Source organism: Mycteria americana, chromosome 11 (genome assembly GCF_035582795.1).
Source record: "Mycteria americana isolate JAX WOST 10 ecotype Jacksonville Zoo and Gardens chromosome 11, USCA_MyAme_1.0, whole genome shotgun sequence".
Taxonomy (NCBI): Eukaryota; Metazoa; Chordata; class Aves; order Ciconiiformes; family Ciconiidae; genus Mycteria; species Mycteria americana.
In genome coordinates, this window is record NC_134375.1 from 5,532,797 (window position 1) to 5,552,281 (window position 19,485).

Below are 19,485 nucleotides of genomic sequence, written 5' to 3' on the forward strand. Positions count from 1 at the left end.
GTAAAAGCCTCCCCTGGCCCGCTCTCCCTCCTCTCCCCATGTGGTTTTGGGTCTCAACAGCATAGTGGTGCTGACAAAATATTAAATACAAAGAGACCAAGCAGATGAAAAAAATCAGATGTTACACTCAATGCTTATTGCTTAGTGTACTTGGGGAGGTGGTAGACAGGCTGAGGGATTGGGAATTGCTTGATTTCTATGTAGTATTTTCTTCTACTACTGGTCTGTGTCATTTCCTGTAGCTGCTTCAAATAAAGCATTGAATTTTTAACTTTGTGAAGAACAGCAGTGATAAATAATGCGCAAGGTATGTAGATTTGGAAAAAGGAAGACTAGAGAAAATACCTAGAGAAGAGTCAGAAAGGTGTTTGGTTATAATCTCTGAATGTTTTGACATGACCTATCATGTAGTCAAGTACACAAATGCAAGTATTCTTGGAGTTTATTTAATTTATTTTGAATCCCAATAGCAAATATACACTAAATAGTTATATAAAATATCCTTTTTATACAGTACTGTCAGTATTGAGAATTCTATGTGCTGACCTACGTAAGAAGTCAGGGTAGTTGAGTTCCAGCTATCTGCTTGCATTCAGCAATTTTAAGGTACTTACATTAATGAGGGATTCTTAACCCGTGTGATGTCAAAATATAAAAGAGGAAAAAAATTAAATGAAAAACATGATTACAATTGTCCTAGATAAAAGAAAATGTTTGTGCTGGCCTAAAGGGAGTTTAATAATCATTCCTATTAAGCTTGAAGCATATGATAAATCTTGAATCCTACTTTTTAATGTTCAGAGTGCATCAAATTATATTGATAGCAAAACATTGAAGGACATTTCCCTCTTGAAGTTGCAAGAAAAAATACAAAAAACTTTTAAAGGTTTATTGCATGTTAGTTCTTGATATGAAACCCACATTTATCTCACTTACTAGTTTATAAAAATATGTTCTACTTTAGAGACAAAAGACCTCACAATACCATACCTATTTCTTGTGTCTTTGCTGATTATCAAAAATGGCACAAGAAGTTGTCCTTGAAGTTCGGCAATTTTTTTGCAACTTTTCTTACAACACTTTTTGGCCAAGGAAAAGACTTTTTCCTTACTGTGGAAAAAGTCACTTCCACTTGTTTTTTAGAATTTATTTGAAAGAAAGAATATGTCAAAACTATGTGATTTAAGTAAAGAATTTAACACCTATGATAGGAAACATCAAATACAGTTTCCAGTTCCACTTCCAAGAGTCCTTCTGTAAGATATAAAGGCTTTTGTTTAAATTATTCAAATGTACGTTGAACATTGTCAAATAATACAACAGATCCTACTAACATATTGTTTCTAATTTACTATTTCAGAGATAACTAATGCTTTGTAAACTGGTTAAATAGTGTAAAATTGGCATTTTTCTGCAAATTTCAAGTATTGTAGAACTGATTTGGACAGCTTGCTTTTTGAAATGACCAACTTCGGTATCACTTGAGGAAATTTCCAAGTTGCACACTGTTTCTGGCTAAAATGCAACGGAAGGTTGAAGGCTGAACCTCCCAGTACTTTACAGGATTATTGAAGAGGCTTATGCCACTGTATAATGCTTTCTTCTTTCTTCGTCCTGTTGGGCAGAAATCATTCACTCCCAGTTTTGCAATATGATTAGAATGAAGGAATACTACCTGCAGCAATAAGAAACAGTAAGATGTAATAGTTAATATGTAAATGGAAAAATATTTAAACATTCATTGGCATATAGATAACTGAGGTTTGCTATAAGATCAGTTGGATGCAGACCTTAATAGTAACAGGAATTAAAAATTTGTTAAATCTTTAAAAAATGTCTCCCTCCTGCCACAGTCTCTCCCACAAAAAAAAGTTATATAGTATTTTATCAGTGTGTTGTCTGAACAATTTAAGTCTATTCTTATGGAACATTCTCCTAAAATGCAGTTTTATATTCTCTTATAGTAAGAATTATAATGATGCATTATTATATTCTCCCATGATGCTATTTTTCAGTGATTTAATAAATTTTAAGAAGTAGTCTCTAGAAAAGCTGATATTAGAAGAGATTTGTCGGTATGGTTATAGGAACAGAGAAGTCTAGTGCTGATGTAGCTTAAATTAGTTAAAAAAAAAAAAAAAAAAGGGCTTGTGATAGAGTTTAGAATTTTTTAAGTAAAATAATGTACATTGACAAAATAACTCTTTTGTTTGTATATCTAATTTTACATTACATTGTAAGTTGATGTTTGAGCTTTGGTTTTTTTTTTGGTTTTTTTTTTTATCTCTCTCTCTGAAAAGATTTTTCTTTAAATAGAAGTGAAATGAGAAGTGGAAAGAAATGAAATTCAGAGGAAAAAGCTTTTACCAAATAGCTTATCATGTGCTCTGTCATCTATGCATTTCTTCAAGTTTCCCCAAGCTTTGTTCTGCTCTGTATCCTAAGGTATAAGACATCTTATAAGATGTCATCTTATAAGACTTTTTTTTTTAAATTGCTATTCCAGAATTCAGGAAATAAATGTGTTTTGAAAGCATTTTATTGCAGAATTTATCTAGTTCTAAGTACAAATTTTAAAATCTTATCATTTCAGTCTTAGAAATAATTTTATTTGGATTTAAGGCTTTTCAGCGTGGAAATGGAAAAATTTCCACTCTGGCTTGCTAATATGGAAACTATAATAAATCTGTAACAAACTTTCTGAAAACATTTTTCTGGGTGTAGCATGTTGTTTTCCTTTTTTTTTTTTTCTAGGAAGTGTTCCTGCTGTCTGATCTTGTTTATTTCTTTAAGTACGTATATGATTTCAGGTTTTCCTAGTATGAGAGTCATGTCAAAATATATGTGACAGTTAATTATGCTTTTTAATTATGTCCTAATCAGTATGGAAGTGTGAAAGTCAAACAACTCGTAACTACCAGAGCTTTCTATTAAGTTTAATATATGACCTGCAAGTATTTCAGTTCAGGTAATCCAGGAGGAACTTTCTTGAGCTTATTTTTTTCAAGATGGATTTCACGTATACTTGGTATGTTGGCAAAACTTCCATTTTCCACATCTTTGATTTTATTATTCCCAAGGCCTAGCCTAGAAATAGTAGAAGGAACATTTAATTAAAGATTGAGATTAACAACAGCATTGAAGAGCATACTTTTTTTTTTAAAGATTGAAATACACAGGAGTAGACATGGGGAAAAAAAGAACTGGAGAAAGGTGATGAAATCTTACCTCTGATAGGAAAAAAACCCCCACCGTTGTTCTAACAAATATTTTCTTATTCTTAATTTAATCTCCACTTAAAGGACAGCAGCTAGCCTGATGTAAGCAATTGTCCAGTTTTGCATGCAGTTTTTCTACTTCCAGTAGCAAGAGTTAAAATAATAAACATCAACCAATCTGCTCATAAAATAAATCATGCCCTTTTATCAAGTAGTATAGCTACAAAGTATGCTCACAGTAATAAAAAGTGTTGTTCTAATAAATAGCCAAAGTGCAAGTCTTGTAAAGAAACAGTTTTATATATATAGCTTAGTCCAAAACTTTAAAAATAAGCAGGACTACCTTCTTTCCTACTTCCACATTTTCCTTAATTTAGGCCTTTGTTAGATTTTTTGCTATAAGACTTCAGCCTGCGTTGCTAGGAAGGTGATTCAGAAGGTGGAGGCACAGGTCAGTTTGCAATTGCTCTGTCCACACGTTGTGCAATCCCCTTTTTCTCCTTTCTTGATTTCTTCAGAAACTGAAGTTGGTATCTGAATGCAGTTCAGTAGTTCCTCTTTGATAGTAGTTTCTATTACCAAATCCAAAATTCAGTGCTGCTCAGCCGTATTTTCAGGGTACTTAACTGAGCTTTACAGAAAGAACTTACTTTTTTTGTCCCACATCGGTGATACATTCCTCAGAAACATGCATTTTTTTTTCTTTTTCTTAAACCCCATCACATTTGGAAACAGTTATCAAGTTGTTTCCTTTACTAGCTACTGTATATCTCTCAGGCTAGTTTTCAGGAGGTAAATTTATCTTCTCTTATAATTTACCAGTTTTCGCATGTGCTTGTATAAACAAGACTTAAATTTCCCTTTTCCTGCCATCCTTTTATATTTTTCTTTGGGGTGTGTATGGAGTGTCTCCTTCCAGTACACTTAGGCCTTCTCTGGAATTAAAAAGCTATTATGACTCTTAAATCCTGTAAATTTAGTTGCAAGAAAGGCATTCTGTTCCTAAAACAAAAATCAGTTGGTGTTGCTGTATACCTCATTTTGCGGAGTGATTTGTGAGATGAGTGACTAAGGAGTTAAAATGCCTGGGCCTGATAGGGAACAGGCTAGAGAAAAATACTGAATACTGTTGATAAATAATGTGACCACAAAGGTTCATATATTCCGAGTATGAGAAATACATGCAATGCTTAATTGAGGCATATTACTACTAGCACATTAAGAGATATTATGCGAAAGCCATGCTATATTACACAACACCCAGGTGCCACGAGGTAAGAATTTATGATGATTACGTTTTGTAATCAGATCCTATTCTTAACATACACTTCTATTGTGAACTGTAGGCGAGACACGTAATAACAAGGCTAATGTTTGTTTTGTTTTATTTTTTTAAGTTTGGTCTTATTTACAGCAGTTCTTACTAAAACACTTAAAATTTTTAATCCTTTCTTCTCCCATTAACAAGAGAAGTATGAGATAAGAGATCCTGCCAGGTCTGACCTTTATCAAATAAAAGCATTCTGCATGGGAATTTTACCTTTGAAGATCTTTATACCGGTTGAAATCTTCAAGTTCGATTGCTGTGATCTTATTGTCATCTAAATGAAGTTCTAGTAGACTGGTGGGCAATTCTGATGAAACACAAATGCACAGTATGAGAAAAATAAGCCAACTTATTTTTGTTGGAATATTTATTATGTTCCAAACAGCTTCTTTCCTTTGTGTTTAGGATTGGGTGAAGAATCTTGAGGAGTGGGGGGCGGTGCCTGCATCAAAGAAATGGCTATTAGATACAAGTATGTTACTTTTTTTTTTTTTTTTAAATCATCAACATAATTTGGTTTAAAATAGTAACTTTTAAAAGAAAAATTAAGATGTGAAAATGCTTATGCTAATGTTAAGATTGCAGAGGTCCAAAATTTGGTATAGTTTTGCTAGCTTTCTTTATAACGGCTTTCATGTGCTTTTGGTTAACCTGTCAAAGATCTAAATTGTATGTTATGTGCAATTATCTAACAGTTGGTAGTCAAAATCCTACTCCTGTGGAACCTGTGACAATTTCTTGTAGATATGTTCCACACCATGTAACAATTGCGCTATTATAGCTCCTAAGATGTGATCTGGGAGGAAAGCTTTCGGAATTCTCTAAGCAAAATGAGATGTTTGGCATGCTCTTTCCTGTGCTGGTACACAGAATGTTTTCTCATGTGGTACCAAATAGTCCCAAATCAGAACTGTCAGTGAATGGAGCAGGAGATGGAGAATCTTTTTTACAGTATGCTCTTAGTGAGGGCAGAGAAAGATAGTCACAAGTTCAGATTTCTATTTGCTGATCTTATGTTCAGTTTTACTAGCATCTGTCTAGATGGCACCCTGACACCAAGCAAGACAAACCACGTATTTCTGTTACTAATATGGCTTAGGAGAGCACTGGTCCCATAGCCATTGCTATTTCTTGTAGCATGACAGTACTGAAGAAAAGTGGTATGCTTTACAGTCTTTCTTTATGCCACTTGACGTGCTTTGGTGTTTGCTTGTTTGGGCTTTTTTCCAGTTTATATTCCAGTTTACAATTCTGCTGGGTGCTGCTTGTGTCTGAGTTACAGTATTAAGAGGGAAGATTACCAATCTGTCCATTTTAGATTTGAAATGCATTTGTAAGTTACATTTTTTTAAAATCTTTTTGTGTCATTACAACACTTGCAGATAGAAGAATCTACAAACTTAGCTTCCATTTGTGTACAATGTGTTCACCATGAAATCCTGTTTGTTTATGATTTGTTTATGTATTTGAGATCACATATTGGACCTCATGCTGAATTTCCTTATAGGAGATTTCTCTATAGCAAAGACAGAATCTGAATCATTTTAGGTATGGTGTTTTGTGCTAAGTGACAGGAGATGGTATTATGATGACACTAAAAGAATGTCTTTTTTTTGTGTTGGGGAGTGCTACCATAGGCAGCCAGATGGTTTCTGATCTTAAAATTATCTGAACAATTGGGGTGAGTTGGTTTTGCTGCTGCTTGGTTGTTTTTTTTTTTTAGTGTTCTCTTCTACAGGGAAGCTTTTGCATATATTATCTGTCTACAAGAAGAGATTAAATTTAATAAGAAACAAGTTCTTTATCTGAATGATCCAGAAATAAATACCTTAGGGGCCAACATTTAGTTTCCCTGTAAGTTAATGAATGATATAACATATGGTATTATGCTTTGTTTCCTCCCCTTTTTCTCTTTGCTAGTAGCTTTGAGCAGTTGAAAATCATGAGAATTTGATTAAATACTATGTTGACCTACAGAAAATGCAGGTAGAGTATTGTACTAAGTTCCTTTGTGCTACTTTTTTGTGTGTGGAGGTCAGTGATTTGTAAAGTTAATGTTTTAATTTATTGCTACCTCCAAATCACAAGTTAATTGTTTTATATGAAGGAGTGATTTGATTTTGTAGTATGTTATGTTGAATTTAATTAAAATGTTAATAATAAACTCTACTTAGCAAAACCCCATCAAAAGATGTATAAAATGCTGTATTGGGTTTTGCATTAAGGTGGTTATATTGCAGAGCAAATTTGAGCTACAGTCTTGCTTGAAACATTCAAAATTAAAGTTAGAAATTTTGGGGTTTCATTTTAAATGCATAAAGAAAGTAGGAATTCTGCATCCCTTATGACCCAGATCAAATATCAGGGGGTTTATCCTTTCTTTGTAAGGATTTTTGAGAGGCTGATGTGAAAGATGTGAAGTGACATCTTCTTATGATTTTCTTCACATTGTTTCTCCTGCGAAGAGTCTCTGGATGACTCTGTAAGAGGAGTGGACTGCCTGATGGGGGGAAGGCAGGAGAGGGGGCTGGAGAGCGAGCGTGTGTGCATGCACATGCACACCTTTGAGATGTAGAATTAGATGCTAAATACAAAAAGAAAAATAAGGTAGGAGGTGGTTTAGTAGTATGAACAATACAAAACAGAATTTATGAACACTTTAATAATCATATAGATGTTAAAGCATTTTATTTAGGAGTATACTGGTATAGGTAAAATAGAAAAGGTAAAACAAAGCATACCTTTAGGAATTGAAGTTAATTTAGCTTCTGCAATTCTTATATGATAGATATTTACTCCTTCAAAAGCCCCTGGCTCTATTCCATCATTGTTAAGAGGATTTGCGCTCATTTCTGTCCAAGGGGGGGAAAAAAAAAAAGTATTTATGGTATAGGAATTTTGTATATGTTAGACTAAGTTATAAACAGCTGATTTCATTGTATTTATGACTTCAGATGTTCTAAGCATTAATTAATGTTTAGCTTTGATTACCTATCCCGAGGGGTGGAAGTCACAACTTTCAGTGAATAAAGGCTGTCTAACTTGGCTTGCAGGGTTACCAGAAACTTGACGTATGTACCAACTTGACGTATGTACCAACTTCACATAGAAATTAAATTGTGAGAGATAGTTTCCACAGCATGGATATCTCTTTAAGAGGAAAATGTTTGAATGAAAATTATATATAGTATGTTACATTTTTGATAAAGACATTTTCTTTTCTACTTAATTTGACTTACCTAAAACATGTAAAGACTTCATTCCTTTAAATACGTCCTTGTGGATTTTCTTAACCTTATTAGCATGAATTCTGAGTTCTGCTAAAGTTTTTGGTAGATTTGTTGGAATCTCAGTTAGCTGGTTATGGGATAAATACAGTCGTCGTAGCTTCTTTGTTGGTTGAAAGGCTTTTGGATGGATCTTGGATATTTTATTGTTGTTCAAAGCCAGTGCCTATGAAATATGGGAAGAGCAATACAGAGAAAATTTCTCCATACAGGAATGTTATGATTATGAATTTTGAAGTCATTAATTTGATATATAATTTAACAATTAAGTATATAAAATATTTCATTTTTCCATCATACCAAACTTTGGCCCTTTGTATATACTTTGGGCATTTTACTTGATTGTGAAAAACAAAAAAGAATCTGGAAGCTGGAGCATCAGCTTGAAGGTAGAGAAAAGCTAGTCAGAGCTGACAGGGTACCAATGAGAAAAACTGGCAAAATAATATGTTTGTCTTCATGTATTTTGTGGGATTGTATGGGGGTCATTTTTTTTGTTGTTGTTCCTTAATGCAGACAAATTCTCAAAACTCAGAATTTCATCTTTTATTTCAGCATAATGCTGCAAAATAAAAGTAATTTTTTAAATCTGAATTTCTTAGAAGTTAATGTCTATATACAACTGATATACACACATTGATTTGTATTTTATTGGCCATAACTTTTCAACTCCTGTGAATTTAGGTCTGTCTCTTGACTGTACAGCACACTAGTCCTTTTTGGGGACAGTCTTTTGTTCTTGGTTACTATGTGTTATCAGAGAACTTGTAATGGGTTACTACAAAATATGAGTTATTTGAAATGATTTTTCATGTCAAATCACATCTCTGCATTTCCATATCTGGACTATTCATTTTTGTTCCTTTTTTTACTTCGATCTGTTGGTAAGTCATTTGCTCTCTGGAATTGTGGAAAAAAATGTAGAACAAAACAGAATTAATCTTTTTTTTTTTCCAGAAAAAATGGGGGTAGCTCAAGGAAATAAACAGGAAATGCTCCTGCCTAATCCAAGTTGCCATCTGTGCCTTTGCAAAGTAGACTAGTATTCAGACAGGTTGTATAAAGTAAACTTTCTTTTCTGTAAAAATTTTGTTAGGCCTTGCCACAAACTGATGAGAAAAATCAAAACAGCTCAGAGTTTTCAGTTATGACATAATTAAGTGGTGACTCTAATATATAATGTGGTGATTGCTGATGTGTTCCAGTGACTTTCTCAGTCATTGGAGGTTGGTTTCTATAAGATCTTTCATACTGAATATAAACCACAGTTAGTGTGCTTACCCCTAATTTGTTGGTAAGACCATTCTTTACTCAGACATGGGACACTTAAGGGGAATTGGAAACACTTTGTTGCAAACAATGAATTTATATGGTTCCTATTTTTTCTATGCTAGCTTAACCCATCATAATTAACAAGCTCATTCATAAACACTCAGATCTGGTAAATTTTCAGTTCTTGCTCAGAAACCAAATATGACTGAAAAGAATTTGGTTTATGTTAGTTTAAGGTGTGTTTCATGTCTTTCTAATGTGCAATGGAATGCTGTTAATTTGCTATAACTTTTGGAACAGATCTGTCATTTTTACAATGAAGATTTTAAAGTTGTCAATATTTGTTGGTACTGGACCTAGAGTGACATCTTATGGAAATAAGTATTCCAAAACAGATTTAATCTACTTTTCCAGGCCTCTGAGATTTGTTATAAAAAGGGATTACTGTGTACTGTAAATATCTAGATTTATCAGTTGCCAGTGATACTTCTTTTAAAGCCTGTCTCTACGTGCATACTTGAGCATGTTAAAAAATAGTAGTAAAGCACATGACTTTTTCAGTAATTCAGTGTTGGTCTGCTTTCTGTTCAGGTCAATTAGATTTGTAACATTAGTGTCAGTGGCGTACATGTTGGTTATATGCTGTGTGCTTTTGAAAATACCCTCAGAAAACATCATTCTAGTTGTCCGGTGAGATTAAAGTCTTTCTTGTATTTTACAGCTAAGCAGATAAAAAAGGAGCACTTGTCTTGCAGCCTTTAAAATGTAGGGAGTGTTTCTGTGCATGCTAAGAATGCCACTGAATAAATCTTGAGGATCTTTTTGGTGAGATACACATGGTACATTTTCTGGATGTTGTAGAAAGCATAGTTCTTACAGCTCAAAGAAATTTGCTTCTTACTATGTGGGAGCAGTCAAATATGCAGGCACTAGACTGTATTTTTAGGGATACTATTGAAGAAGAAAAATATTTGTATTTTAAAAGTATCAAAATATTTCAGATTGCTAAATAAGATTTCAAACTTGGAAAATAGCAAGCTTACATAAAGTGATGTGAGTCCTTGGAGGTCATTTTCCTTGACCTCTTTAATTTTGTTGTTTTGAAGGTCAATCATACGAGTATCTGGTGGAATGTTGCGAGGTATTGATGTCAAACCTATTTAAGGATGTGAGATAACAGAAACATTACATGCCTGTATATAAGTCCAAAGAAATTAACTGCTAAACAGCAAAACACAGTAAGAGTGTTGATGATTATGGTTGGAAAGAAAATACGAATAGCCGTAAACCAAAGGATAGAGGGGAATATTGGATAATGAGAGGAACTAATTATGTAAGAATGTATGACAAAAATGTGGGGATAGTTTCAGGAGGAACTGCTTCTACCCCTGACCATTAAAAGCTTGAATGGGGTGCTCATTGCGGATTCCTTGCATCTGTGAAATAAGCAGCCTCAGAGCGCAGGGGTTCCACAGGGAAACTGCTTAAGTCCCCGGAGAAAGCAGCCCTTGCAGGATCTGGGGCTGTGGTTCTGTATTCAGGAACTGGGCTCTTGCAGTGGCTTTAAGGGATCTCTGCTAAGTGCTTGAATGCTTACCAATACAATGCCCTATCCAATGTATTGGTACCGTTGCTTATATAGCCATTCAGATAACATCAGGGCTGAGAAATGTATTCTTGGTAAAAGTGGACAGAGGATGGTCTTCCAGCTGCCAGTACTTAATTACCAGTTGTATAAATCCCCCAACCCAGTTTGCTGTTCAGTTACAAAACCACTTCAGTTCATGCCATCTGAGATCCAGAATCAGCAGAAGGGACTAGCAAGGGGTAGTAACTTGCTTGTCAGTGGAAATGATGATGCATCAAATGCTATATGCTGGTCCAGTTTATTAACAATTATTCCATAATTAATAGGTTACAGTTGTTTATAAAGATGAAGTCTGTTAATAGGGTGGTTTTTTTATCTGTGAACTTAAGTAAAGGGTTTTGCAATCTGTAAACCAGATGCAATAATCACAGTTTATTGCTGTCAGCAAAAGTTTATTTTGATTTCTTAATAATGACACATTTCAAAAAACCCCAGCAATTTATGTATTGACTCAATGTTTCTGAGGCACAAGGAGTCTAGGATTAAGTTTAGGATGGTGGCAGAGCTGTGATGAGAACGAATGTCATTGTTACTGTGCTAGTGGCAGGAGCATAGTCCTTTGATTACCTTGAATCATGGGAAAATGTCAATGAACAGTAATTCAAATTGGCATGATTAATATTTGTATCTGCAACAGTGACAGCAGATTTGCCTTTGGTTGAAATGTTACCAGTGATGCGCACTTTAGTGGAGTTAAGCTGAGCAAATAGTTTGTATCCCATGTATGTGCTGGTGTTAAACTTCCTTATGGTTTATTTATGGTTTATTTATTTATTTATGGTTTATTTCCTTTGTTATGTTTTCTTGTCATTTGATCTGTTGCCTTGTAATTGTGAATGAAGTACTTCTTTAGCCATAGGCTTTTTTGAGAGAGGGGACTAACAGCTTATCTAATACAAACAGAAGATGCAGCAAACTTTTGTGCTCCTCTGTTTGGATAGAACTTTATGGAAGTAAATGAAACAGGAGAAAGTGTAATCTAAAATGTAAATATAAGCATTTTTGCATTCTATGATTGTTCTCTTAGTGGATAAACTAGCTATTTATTCAGTTAAATAGTCTTACAGTTATTTATTACATCTTCTAAATGCCTTTCCATTCTATGCTGTTATCAATAGAAGTCATTGCTAATGGAAGGTGGCTATAGCAGTTTATTAATATTCTAAACTGATGCACATAAACTGGGAAAACATTTATGTTGTAAAAATTGCTGGACACAAATTAGTTGCTGGACGTGAATTAGGTATGGTTTGCAAGCCTAACTGAAAAAATGTAAGCTCCTTTTGAAAATGACTAGTATAGGAATACGTGAATAGGTGCAATTTATGGAGCTGTAGAATTCATCTTTTAAAAGGCAAACCCTCCAAAGGAGAGTCTGGTGGAGAACAGACACACAAATTCATGCTTACCTAGGTCAGAGCAATGGACAACTCTCACATAGCACTGGCATCCAAAGGGGCATATTGGGAACAGATCAAAAGGAATTAGTGGCATAATTGGTTCAGTGGTTGGAAATAGAGAATTGTCATCGTAGTCATCATCATCATCATCTTCCATATCTTGGAGCATCATATTCTTTAGTGTAAAATATGAAGGACCAATGAGAGGTTTGGCAGAGCACAAAGCCAAGAAGAGGAAGAGCGTGTATTCTTTCATATCTTCTTAATCAGGGTAGCCAATCTTGAAGAGGAAACTAAACAAACAAAAAACCACAAACACAAGACTCACTGAAAGTGAAACAGCAAATAAAGGTATTGAACTACTTACTTCACTCACTGCTACAGTCTGTGGTCCTGAAAAATGGTCTGTTATGAGTATTAAGGTTTAATTAGTATATGAAAGATGAAGAATATAAAAATATTCTTTAAAATATAATATTTATATTATTATAAAAGTATGTGTTATAATAAATACCGTTAAAATATTAATTCATCAGACATTAATGCCATATCAAAGTTTTTTAGTTGAGTTTAAAAAATAGTATCATCATTTTCTTCAGGCTTTAAGTGTAATTTTTGTAGCAAATTTTACCAGAACTTGGAATCAGATTTATTTTATTCCTTCTTAATGAAAAAATATTTTTAATGGGATACATGGGCTTATGTGCATTGCTTGTATCTAGAAAATTGGGAAATACTTGATTAGAAGTACATAAAACGCACTCATCAGGGTACTCCCTAAACACTTGTTATTCTTACTCCCTAAACACTTCTGATTAAACACTTCTTATTCTAATCTGGAAAAATAGATAGGGTTTTCAGTCCTGACAACAGCTTTTCCCAAATTCCAGTCATGCGTATATTATTGCTATTGACAGAAGTTCACCTCTGTATTTTAATGCAAGCACACTTGTATATGACTTTTATTTGATGAGGGTTCTTTTTTCTGACAAGGGCTTGCAGGTTATGAATCTGTGTCATTTGAAATCAGTAACTTAAATTACATCCAGAAAAAAAGCTGGAAACCAATACTTCTATGTGCATATTTTTTCAATAAACACTTTTTTCAACCTAGCTTTGTTGTCCTAGGGCCTGTACGTGATAGCTAGGCAGCCCAGCTGAAAGGAGTTCAAAATGCGCTGTGCTCGAACTTAATGCCATAAAACCCATCAGCTTTCTAGATTACCTGTAACTTGAAAGTATCTTTCTTGTGTAATCGAAGGTCCTTCAGTCTGGAAGACAGAAAGATGTTGTATCAGTTAGGGTACCTTCAAAGCAGAAAACCCCATGTCAGATAACTACAGTGATTTTTTTTTTTTTTCCCTGATGTTATTGAGAAGAATACACAAGTTACGAAGGACTTAAAAAGTAGATTTGTCTTTGGACAAATATGGCAGATTCTGTCTCATTACAGCTCTTCATTCAATTTCATTCAGCTTCTCTGAGTTCTAATTTTACCAGATTTCTTTTAGCCACACCTGACTGGGAAAAAACAGGAGTCCAGTCCCACAGCATAGTGTGTTACCTGAGTAATGAGGATCTGTAAGTCAAACCCCTTAGATACTTTCTACATACTCTGGTTTTATTCTGAAGGTGATTTTATTGACCCAATATTCCTGTAAAACTAGACACAAGGGAAAACAGAGAGAATAAGAATTGCCACGGGTCTTTTTGCAACTCTGTGAAAAAAGACTGTAAGTTCAGCCCTTAGATCTACATTGTTCCCCTCCGAAGACCAATTCCGGAAGTCATTTGGATGCTACAGTCTGCTGTGCAAACCAAGAGGGGCTGTTGTAAATTTTATTATGCATATCCTGTTTATAAAAAAGTTTCTATTTAGACTATCATAGACCTCTTTAGAGAAATACCAAACGGATGTCAGTTCTTGTTTGATCACCTAATTAAATGCTTGCTGATCTCTTTATAGCTGAAAAATGTCTTTATGTAGGCTTTTTGTCATTAGTCCTCAATCACAGGAAAAGGAGTGCACTGGTTTGTACAAGGGTGTTGACTTGGCTTATTCAAAATTCTGAGGTTTTGTTTGTATTGCTTTTTTCTATACAAGGTAATTTTGATGTTTCTTGCATGTGGTTCTTAACAGTATTAAAATGCTGTGTATTGCATGCATTGCTACTACTGTAATGTATACATTTCAGGGTGCAGAAAAAGATAAAAGCTGACAGTATTTAGATTACATAAAAATCAGCCTTTTGAAAAGAATGCAGTGACTCCTTCCCCCAAATATGTGTCTGAAAACAGAAGCACATTATACTTTGTATCTTGCAGGTATGCAGCATATAACTGTAAGGTTAATATGTATTGTAATCTTCCAGTTGCATACTCATTTGAGTACTGTATCTTTTACTGATTTAGCAATCTCTTAAAAGAATCTTCACATATATTTTTCCCATATATTTTCCTTTGTGTTCAAAATAATGTTATCTTTCAGTGCTCCTAGAAAGAATTTTATGGTTGTACTTGCCATCCTATACAACGTGTTTTCTTGAAAGCGTCTTTGAATATAAACAGTACTAGGAACAAGATGTGGAACCTACATTTGTTTGTTTGGAGAGAATTGCAGTCATGTCTGGCTGTACACTTTTGGAATATTTGGCCCTATCAATCTTATATTTCAGCTTCAGCAAAACAGTCAAAATGTTCAATACTTGAGTCATACCATTAATTAGGAGATGAGGAGTTTGAAGCCTTTCAGACTTCTGAGTTCTCCTTCTTCTTGGACAAGTGCTTTAATGGCTGGCTTTTCACAGGCAGGCACTCAGGCTGGTCTTCTTCCCCTGGCTGCTTAGGTATTAAGTGACAAAATGCTCTATGTATTATTCAGTGTTGTACAATTTCTAAATGTAGGATATCATGCATCATAGCACGTATCATGTCTTGGGACATCTAGTTTCTAAGTCCCTGCTGACTTCTGTTCGTGATAGGCACTGGGTGTATAGTTTTACTGTACCTAAAAGATAATCTTTCACGTATGTTCCTGAAATGTTCTTCCAGATCTGGTGCTAGGAAGTTGTCTTATGAAAATTTAAAAATCTGTTTCCACACTTGCACCTTTAGCAAATGGATTGCATATTTCCTTTCAGATATTAAAAAAAAAAAATTATTATTTCAAACTATGAAAAGGTTGAGGCTGTGATTGGAGTAGTGGCCAATTTGAACTCTTGAAAAACACACATTGTTCACAAACAGTTCAAGAAAAGTAGTGTTGAAATATGTCATTGATTAAATATATTAGTCCTGTGAGTTAAATCTCTTAAAACAAGACCCTTTACAGAAGGAAGCCTGAGTTGTGATACTTTTTTTTTTAGGAAAGAGAAAAAGCTCTTGCTTTATCTTTCCATTTTGCCATTAGGAAATCCTTATTGTGCTAATTGGCTTTGTAGTCAGGGGTGGTAATCACGTTTGACTCCAGGTTTGCATTGGCCAAAAAACCTCCAAAGCACTGGATTTTATGGAGGTTTTAATGTTTTTTTTTCCTGGCTGAGGTTTTGAGTTTCCCAGTAAATAGATGTTGATACGTCTCTGTAGAAATGCTCTGACTCTGCAGCTCAGTTCAAAGAACTGATACAAACTTTCTGCATGCTTAAACTTCAAGAGTAAGAGAATTAAAAGAAAATGAAAGACAAAAATCCAAGATACTAGTGATTTTTCTGGAAATACTTTAATTATTTTATCATGAGAATGTTATGAAATATTTAATTAATTGTTTCAGAACGTACAGTTTATGGACACAGGTGTACTAATGGCTTGCTGCTGCCACGTGAGGCTGGTTCTGCTCCCAGGTACATACTTTCAGTTCTCATACCAGCTCTTCCACTCAGGCTGTTCACTGAGCTGATTAAACTCACTAAACCAGCATAAAGCTAATGTGAGCAAGACAAAAACCCCAACGCATTCTTTCCGGGTGAACAAACTGAATCAGTCTGAGTATCGGAGCCAGCACAAAGGAGTGGGTGGTTTAGGGGGATGGAACGTTAAATGGGAAGAGGGAAGGAGAAGAGGTGGGATAGCCATTCTTGACTTACGCAAGCTGGTGGACAGGCTCAGGTGTTCTGTTGAATAATACCCTGAACAGATAGATGACTGTTGCTTGGACAAAGTCTGGCCTTGTCCATGCTCATTTTTACAGACCAAAACATTGAAGATGAGTTTGAGAAAGAGTGTAGCAAATTCAAGGAGGGCTCATGTACTTCTTCATTACACATTCTTTATAGCAATCCTACTTTTCCTTCAGTAAAAAAAAGCTTCTGAATAGCATCTTTTCCCTGGAACACTAGCCACCTCAAAGTGAGGTATTTGCAAGTGGAGAGTACTATAAGGCTGACTTTCTTTTCTGAAGTATGTAACAATCCTGAAAATCACTCTACTAATTGTTTGGGACATGCTTATCCTCACTAGTGTGGTGATCGTTACCAAAACTCATATTGCCAAACAGCATATGGAAGATAGGAACTTTTTATGCTATTAGTTTAGGATAATATTTATCATTTATAACTAGTTGAATGCAGGTGATGTCATAGTATGTTAATATGATTAAAACCTTTTAGAGATTGTGTGGGAAATTCCCACATAAGTGTGCAATAGTTCTGTGAGATGAAAATTCTAAACATGAATTATGGGAAGAAAAACACTTTCTGTGAGGATAGAAGTTATGTTGTTAGTATGGGATGCGTGCATTAAAAAAAAAAAGGGGGGAAAAAGAATAAGTCTGGATTCCTTGGCAGTTGCGTGCCAGTCCTGCAGCATGTGGTCTTTGTTGTCTTACCAGTTATGACACGGAAGGAGTTAATAGGTAAAGCTTTAAGACTTAAAAAGACTAAATTATATTTAGAAATCAGTTCTGTTACCGGTGTACAGAGTCGAATTTCCTATGGCATTGTTTCTGAAAAGGAAATGTTTAAATGACCCAGTGGTGGTCTTTACAGAGGCAAAGAAAAACTGTGTTCATTAATAACACAAATCATGGCACTGTGCACAGATTTTGTCCAAAGAAAGGCAAGACCATAGCTGTTTTGAAAGCTGTATTTAAAAATAGTTCTGGTTCTATTAGTCATTGTCCCATTACAGAAATAAAAGGAGTTTACGTTTAACTCTTTGTCTACTCTACTGATTTACTTAAATTGCTTAAGAAAAACAGGAGGAAATTTTTTGGTCAGTCAGATTACTGAAGAAATGATTCTGCCTTGAGAAATACTCCAATATGAACCTTATATAGTGTAATAATGAATAGCATGTTTACAAAATAAGTTATGTTTAGAGAGTATTTACTTTTTATGGAAAACACTGCTTGACTCTTGTGTGTTACTGAACATGCCTATGAGCATTTTTAGGTCGTAGCTCATCTACAGTTCACTCTTTCATGTGTCGTTTTTAATTACTTTGCTGATATCTACTTTAAAAAAAAACCAACTTGAATACCAAATTACAAAAAGTTAACACTGATTTGTAACTATAAGAACTGCTATAATTGTAGGATAGATTTTCATAGATTGTAATAACTGAGGAAAAAAATGTTATTGTCAGTTAAGTCTTTCTAACAAGTCTTTCTTTAATAGTTAAATAATTCACTGTACCTTTTTTTGCTTTGCAGCTCAGAGGTAGTAAATACAGAATTATTTCAGCTGCAAAGTAGATTTGCAAATGTTCCATTAAAAAGTGGTACTTGTAACTCTAAATTACCTGACATTATTAATCTGCACATAGTGACTGACAACCTGTTGCTTAATTCTTTATTGCTATTTAAATAGAATAGGTATTCAAACTGGACATACCTTGCAAGTTTGATAGTTCTTCCAGAAGCACCGTGATAATCCACCTGAGATCTTTATGTCCAGTTATTTCATATTAAAAACAAAAACAAAAAAAACCAACCCAAAACAAAAAAACAAAACCAAAAAAACAAAACAGAGAAGGAAGCTAGTCTGACTTCTGTGAAATGGAAAGTAAATATAAAGAAAAATTCCACTTCCAAACTTCTTGATCCTCCTGGCACCGTGGGTGATACCAGAGTAAAGTGCTGCTTCAGATTAGCCCATCTTAGTACTGAAGAATGATATTAAGACAACTTGTTACCACTCATATGTTTTTCATCACTCCCTGTATTACAGCCAAAACTTCTGGCTTAACTCTAGACGTCTAGTGGAAGACTTTGTAAAACCTGTAGTTTAATAATAGTTGACATCAGGCCATTGGAAGTACAGTGAGGTCCATTTCAGGTCATTCCTGCTACAGAATCACACTTCTTATTTAGGATTTCATTAGCTGTTATTCTTTAAAAAGTGGGACTTGAATAAAAGTATAAAACCTTAGCCAGTGGCAGAGTAAACCAATAGCCTATAGTGATCAGCATGTTGCCAAACCTTTCTAAAGTTATAAAATGAGGACTTTGTTGTATAGTTATGTATAAATACTACCTCTTGCTCTCAGCAGACAACTATCTGGCTGGGGAAGATGGTTCAAGAATGTAAAATGTAGATCAGATTTTATTAGTCAATATAGTTAATTTATTTCTCTTGTGTATGAGAAATAAAGCATATCTTTTATTTAAAACAGAGACAATATTTGCAATATTCTGTGATAAGGATTGAAGTTGTGAGCTTAAAACAAAGTCTTTGAGAATTTGCCCTGTTATATTGTTTGTAGCGACATGAACATCACAATATTTAGAAACTGGGTTATTCTTTGTTTACCTTTCATAGGCTGCCTGTTTATGTATACTTCAGAAATGTAAGACTAATTGAGTTTACCTAAAGCAAGTTTCATAGTCAGTGTAACAATTTGTGTCTTGAAATTTATAATACACTGTATCTATCCAGTTCCATGTACATCTGAGTTCATCTGTTTCTTTAATTAGCTCCTTTCTATGTTAAGTCTGGTCTCGCTGCGGAAAAATAGCCTGGAAATTTTATTTATTTATTTAATATACAAATAATGTGGTGCTGTTTGCAAAATGATGGTTTAAGTTGCACATTAGTTATTTTGTCTACTGTTACTTTCTTGAGGAAGAAAAAGATACTGTGCCAAAAATTAAAACTTTGGTGCTATCATATCAAACAAGATAAGACTTGTGTTACCTGCTCATTGGTTTTGCATGTGTTCCAGTAGCATAGATGAAAGATGATAAAGATTCTCCCTATCACTTTTCCCAAGGAATGAAATTACAGTTTCATAAGCACTCACATTCCCACATAAAAATCTGAAGGATGATCTTAAACTTTTTTAAAATCTCAAATTGCATATATCTCCATTCTCTTGCCTGCATTTAGAAACCAAAGCT

General features: G+C 34.3%; 2 protein-coding genes across 4 annotated transcripts in view; one reads left to right on the forward strand and one right to left on the reverse strand.

Moving 5' to 3' along the window:
• CENPP (centromere protein P) overlaps positions 1-19,485 on the forward strand; it is a 153,795-nt gene that overhangs the window by 65,981 nt on the left and 68,329 nt on the right. The gene's annotated exons all lie outside the window — the stretch shown is intronic.
• On the reverse strand, positions 469-18,273 carry ASPN (asporin). Of its 3 annotated transcripts, none has more exons than XM_075513961.1 (10): positions 17,981-18,273; positions 14,869-14,990; positions 13,378-13,423; positions 12,162-12,445; positions 10,148-10,260; positions 7,785-7,998; positions 7,287-7,397; positions 4,759-4,852; positions 2,949-3,087; positions 469-1,675 (listed from the first exon to the last, which is right to left on the reverse strand). In XM_075513961.1, the coding sequence occupies exons 4-10, from the start codon at positions 12,406-12,408 to the stop codon at positions 1,478-1,480; spliced, it is 1,116 nt and encodes a 371-aa protein (XP_075370076.1). In that variant the 5' UTR covers positions 12,409-12,445; positions 13,378-13,423; positions 14,869-14,990; positions 17,981-18,273; the 3' UTR covers positions 469-1,477. The 3 variants fall into 3 exon arrangements, with proteins under 3 accessions (XP_075370076.1, XP_075370077.1, XP_075370078.1); XM_075513962.1 differs by having other exon boundaries at positions 14,869-14,993; XM_075513963.1 differs by lacking the exon at positions 14,869-14,990.

What these genes read in the sequence shown, in the direction of transcription:
- ASPN (XM_075513963.1), bottom strand. Translation starts at nt 12,408, where the DNA reads ATGAAAGAATACACGCTCTTCCTCTTCTTGGCTTTGTGCTCTGCCAAA. An exon ending in GAAGTCTTTACATGTTTTAG is followed by an intron (nt 7,398 to 7,784) that starts GTAAGTCAAATT and finishes CCCCTTGGACAG; the next exon opens with AAATGAGCGCAAATCCTCTT. An exon ending in CTGAACTGAAATACTTGCAG is followed by an intron (nt 1,676 to 2,948) that starts GTCATATATTAA and finishes TTATTGCTGCAG; the next exon opens with GTAGTATTCCTTCATTCTAA.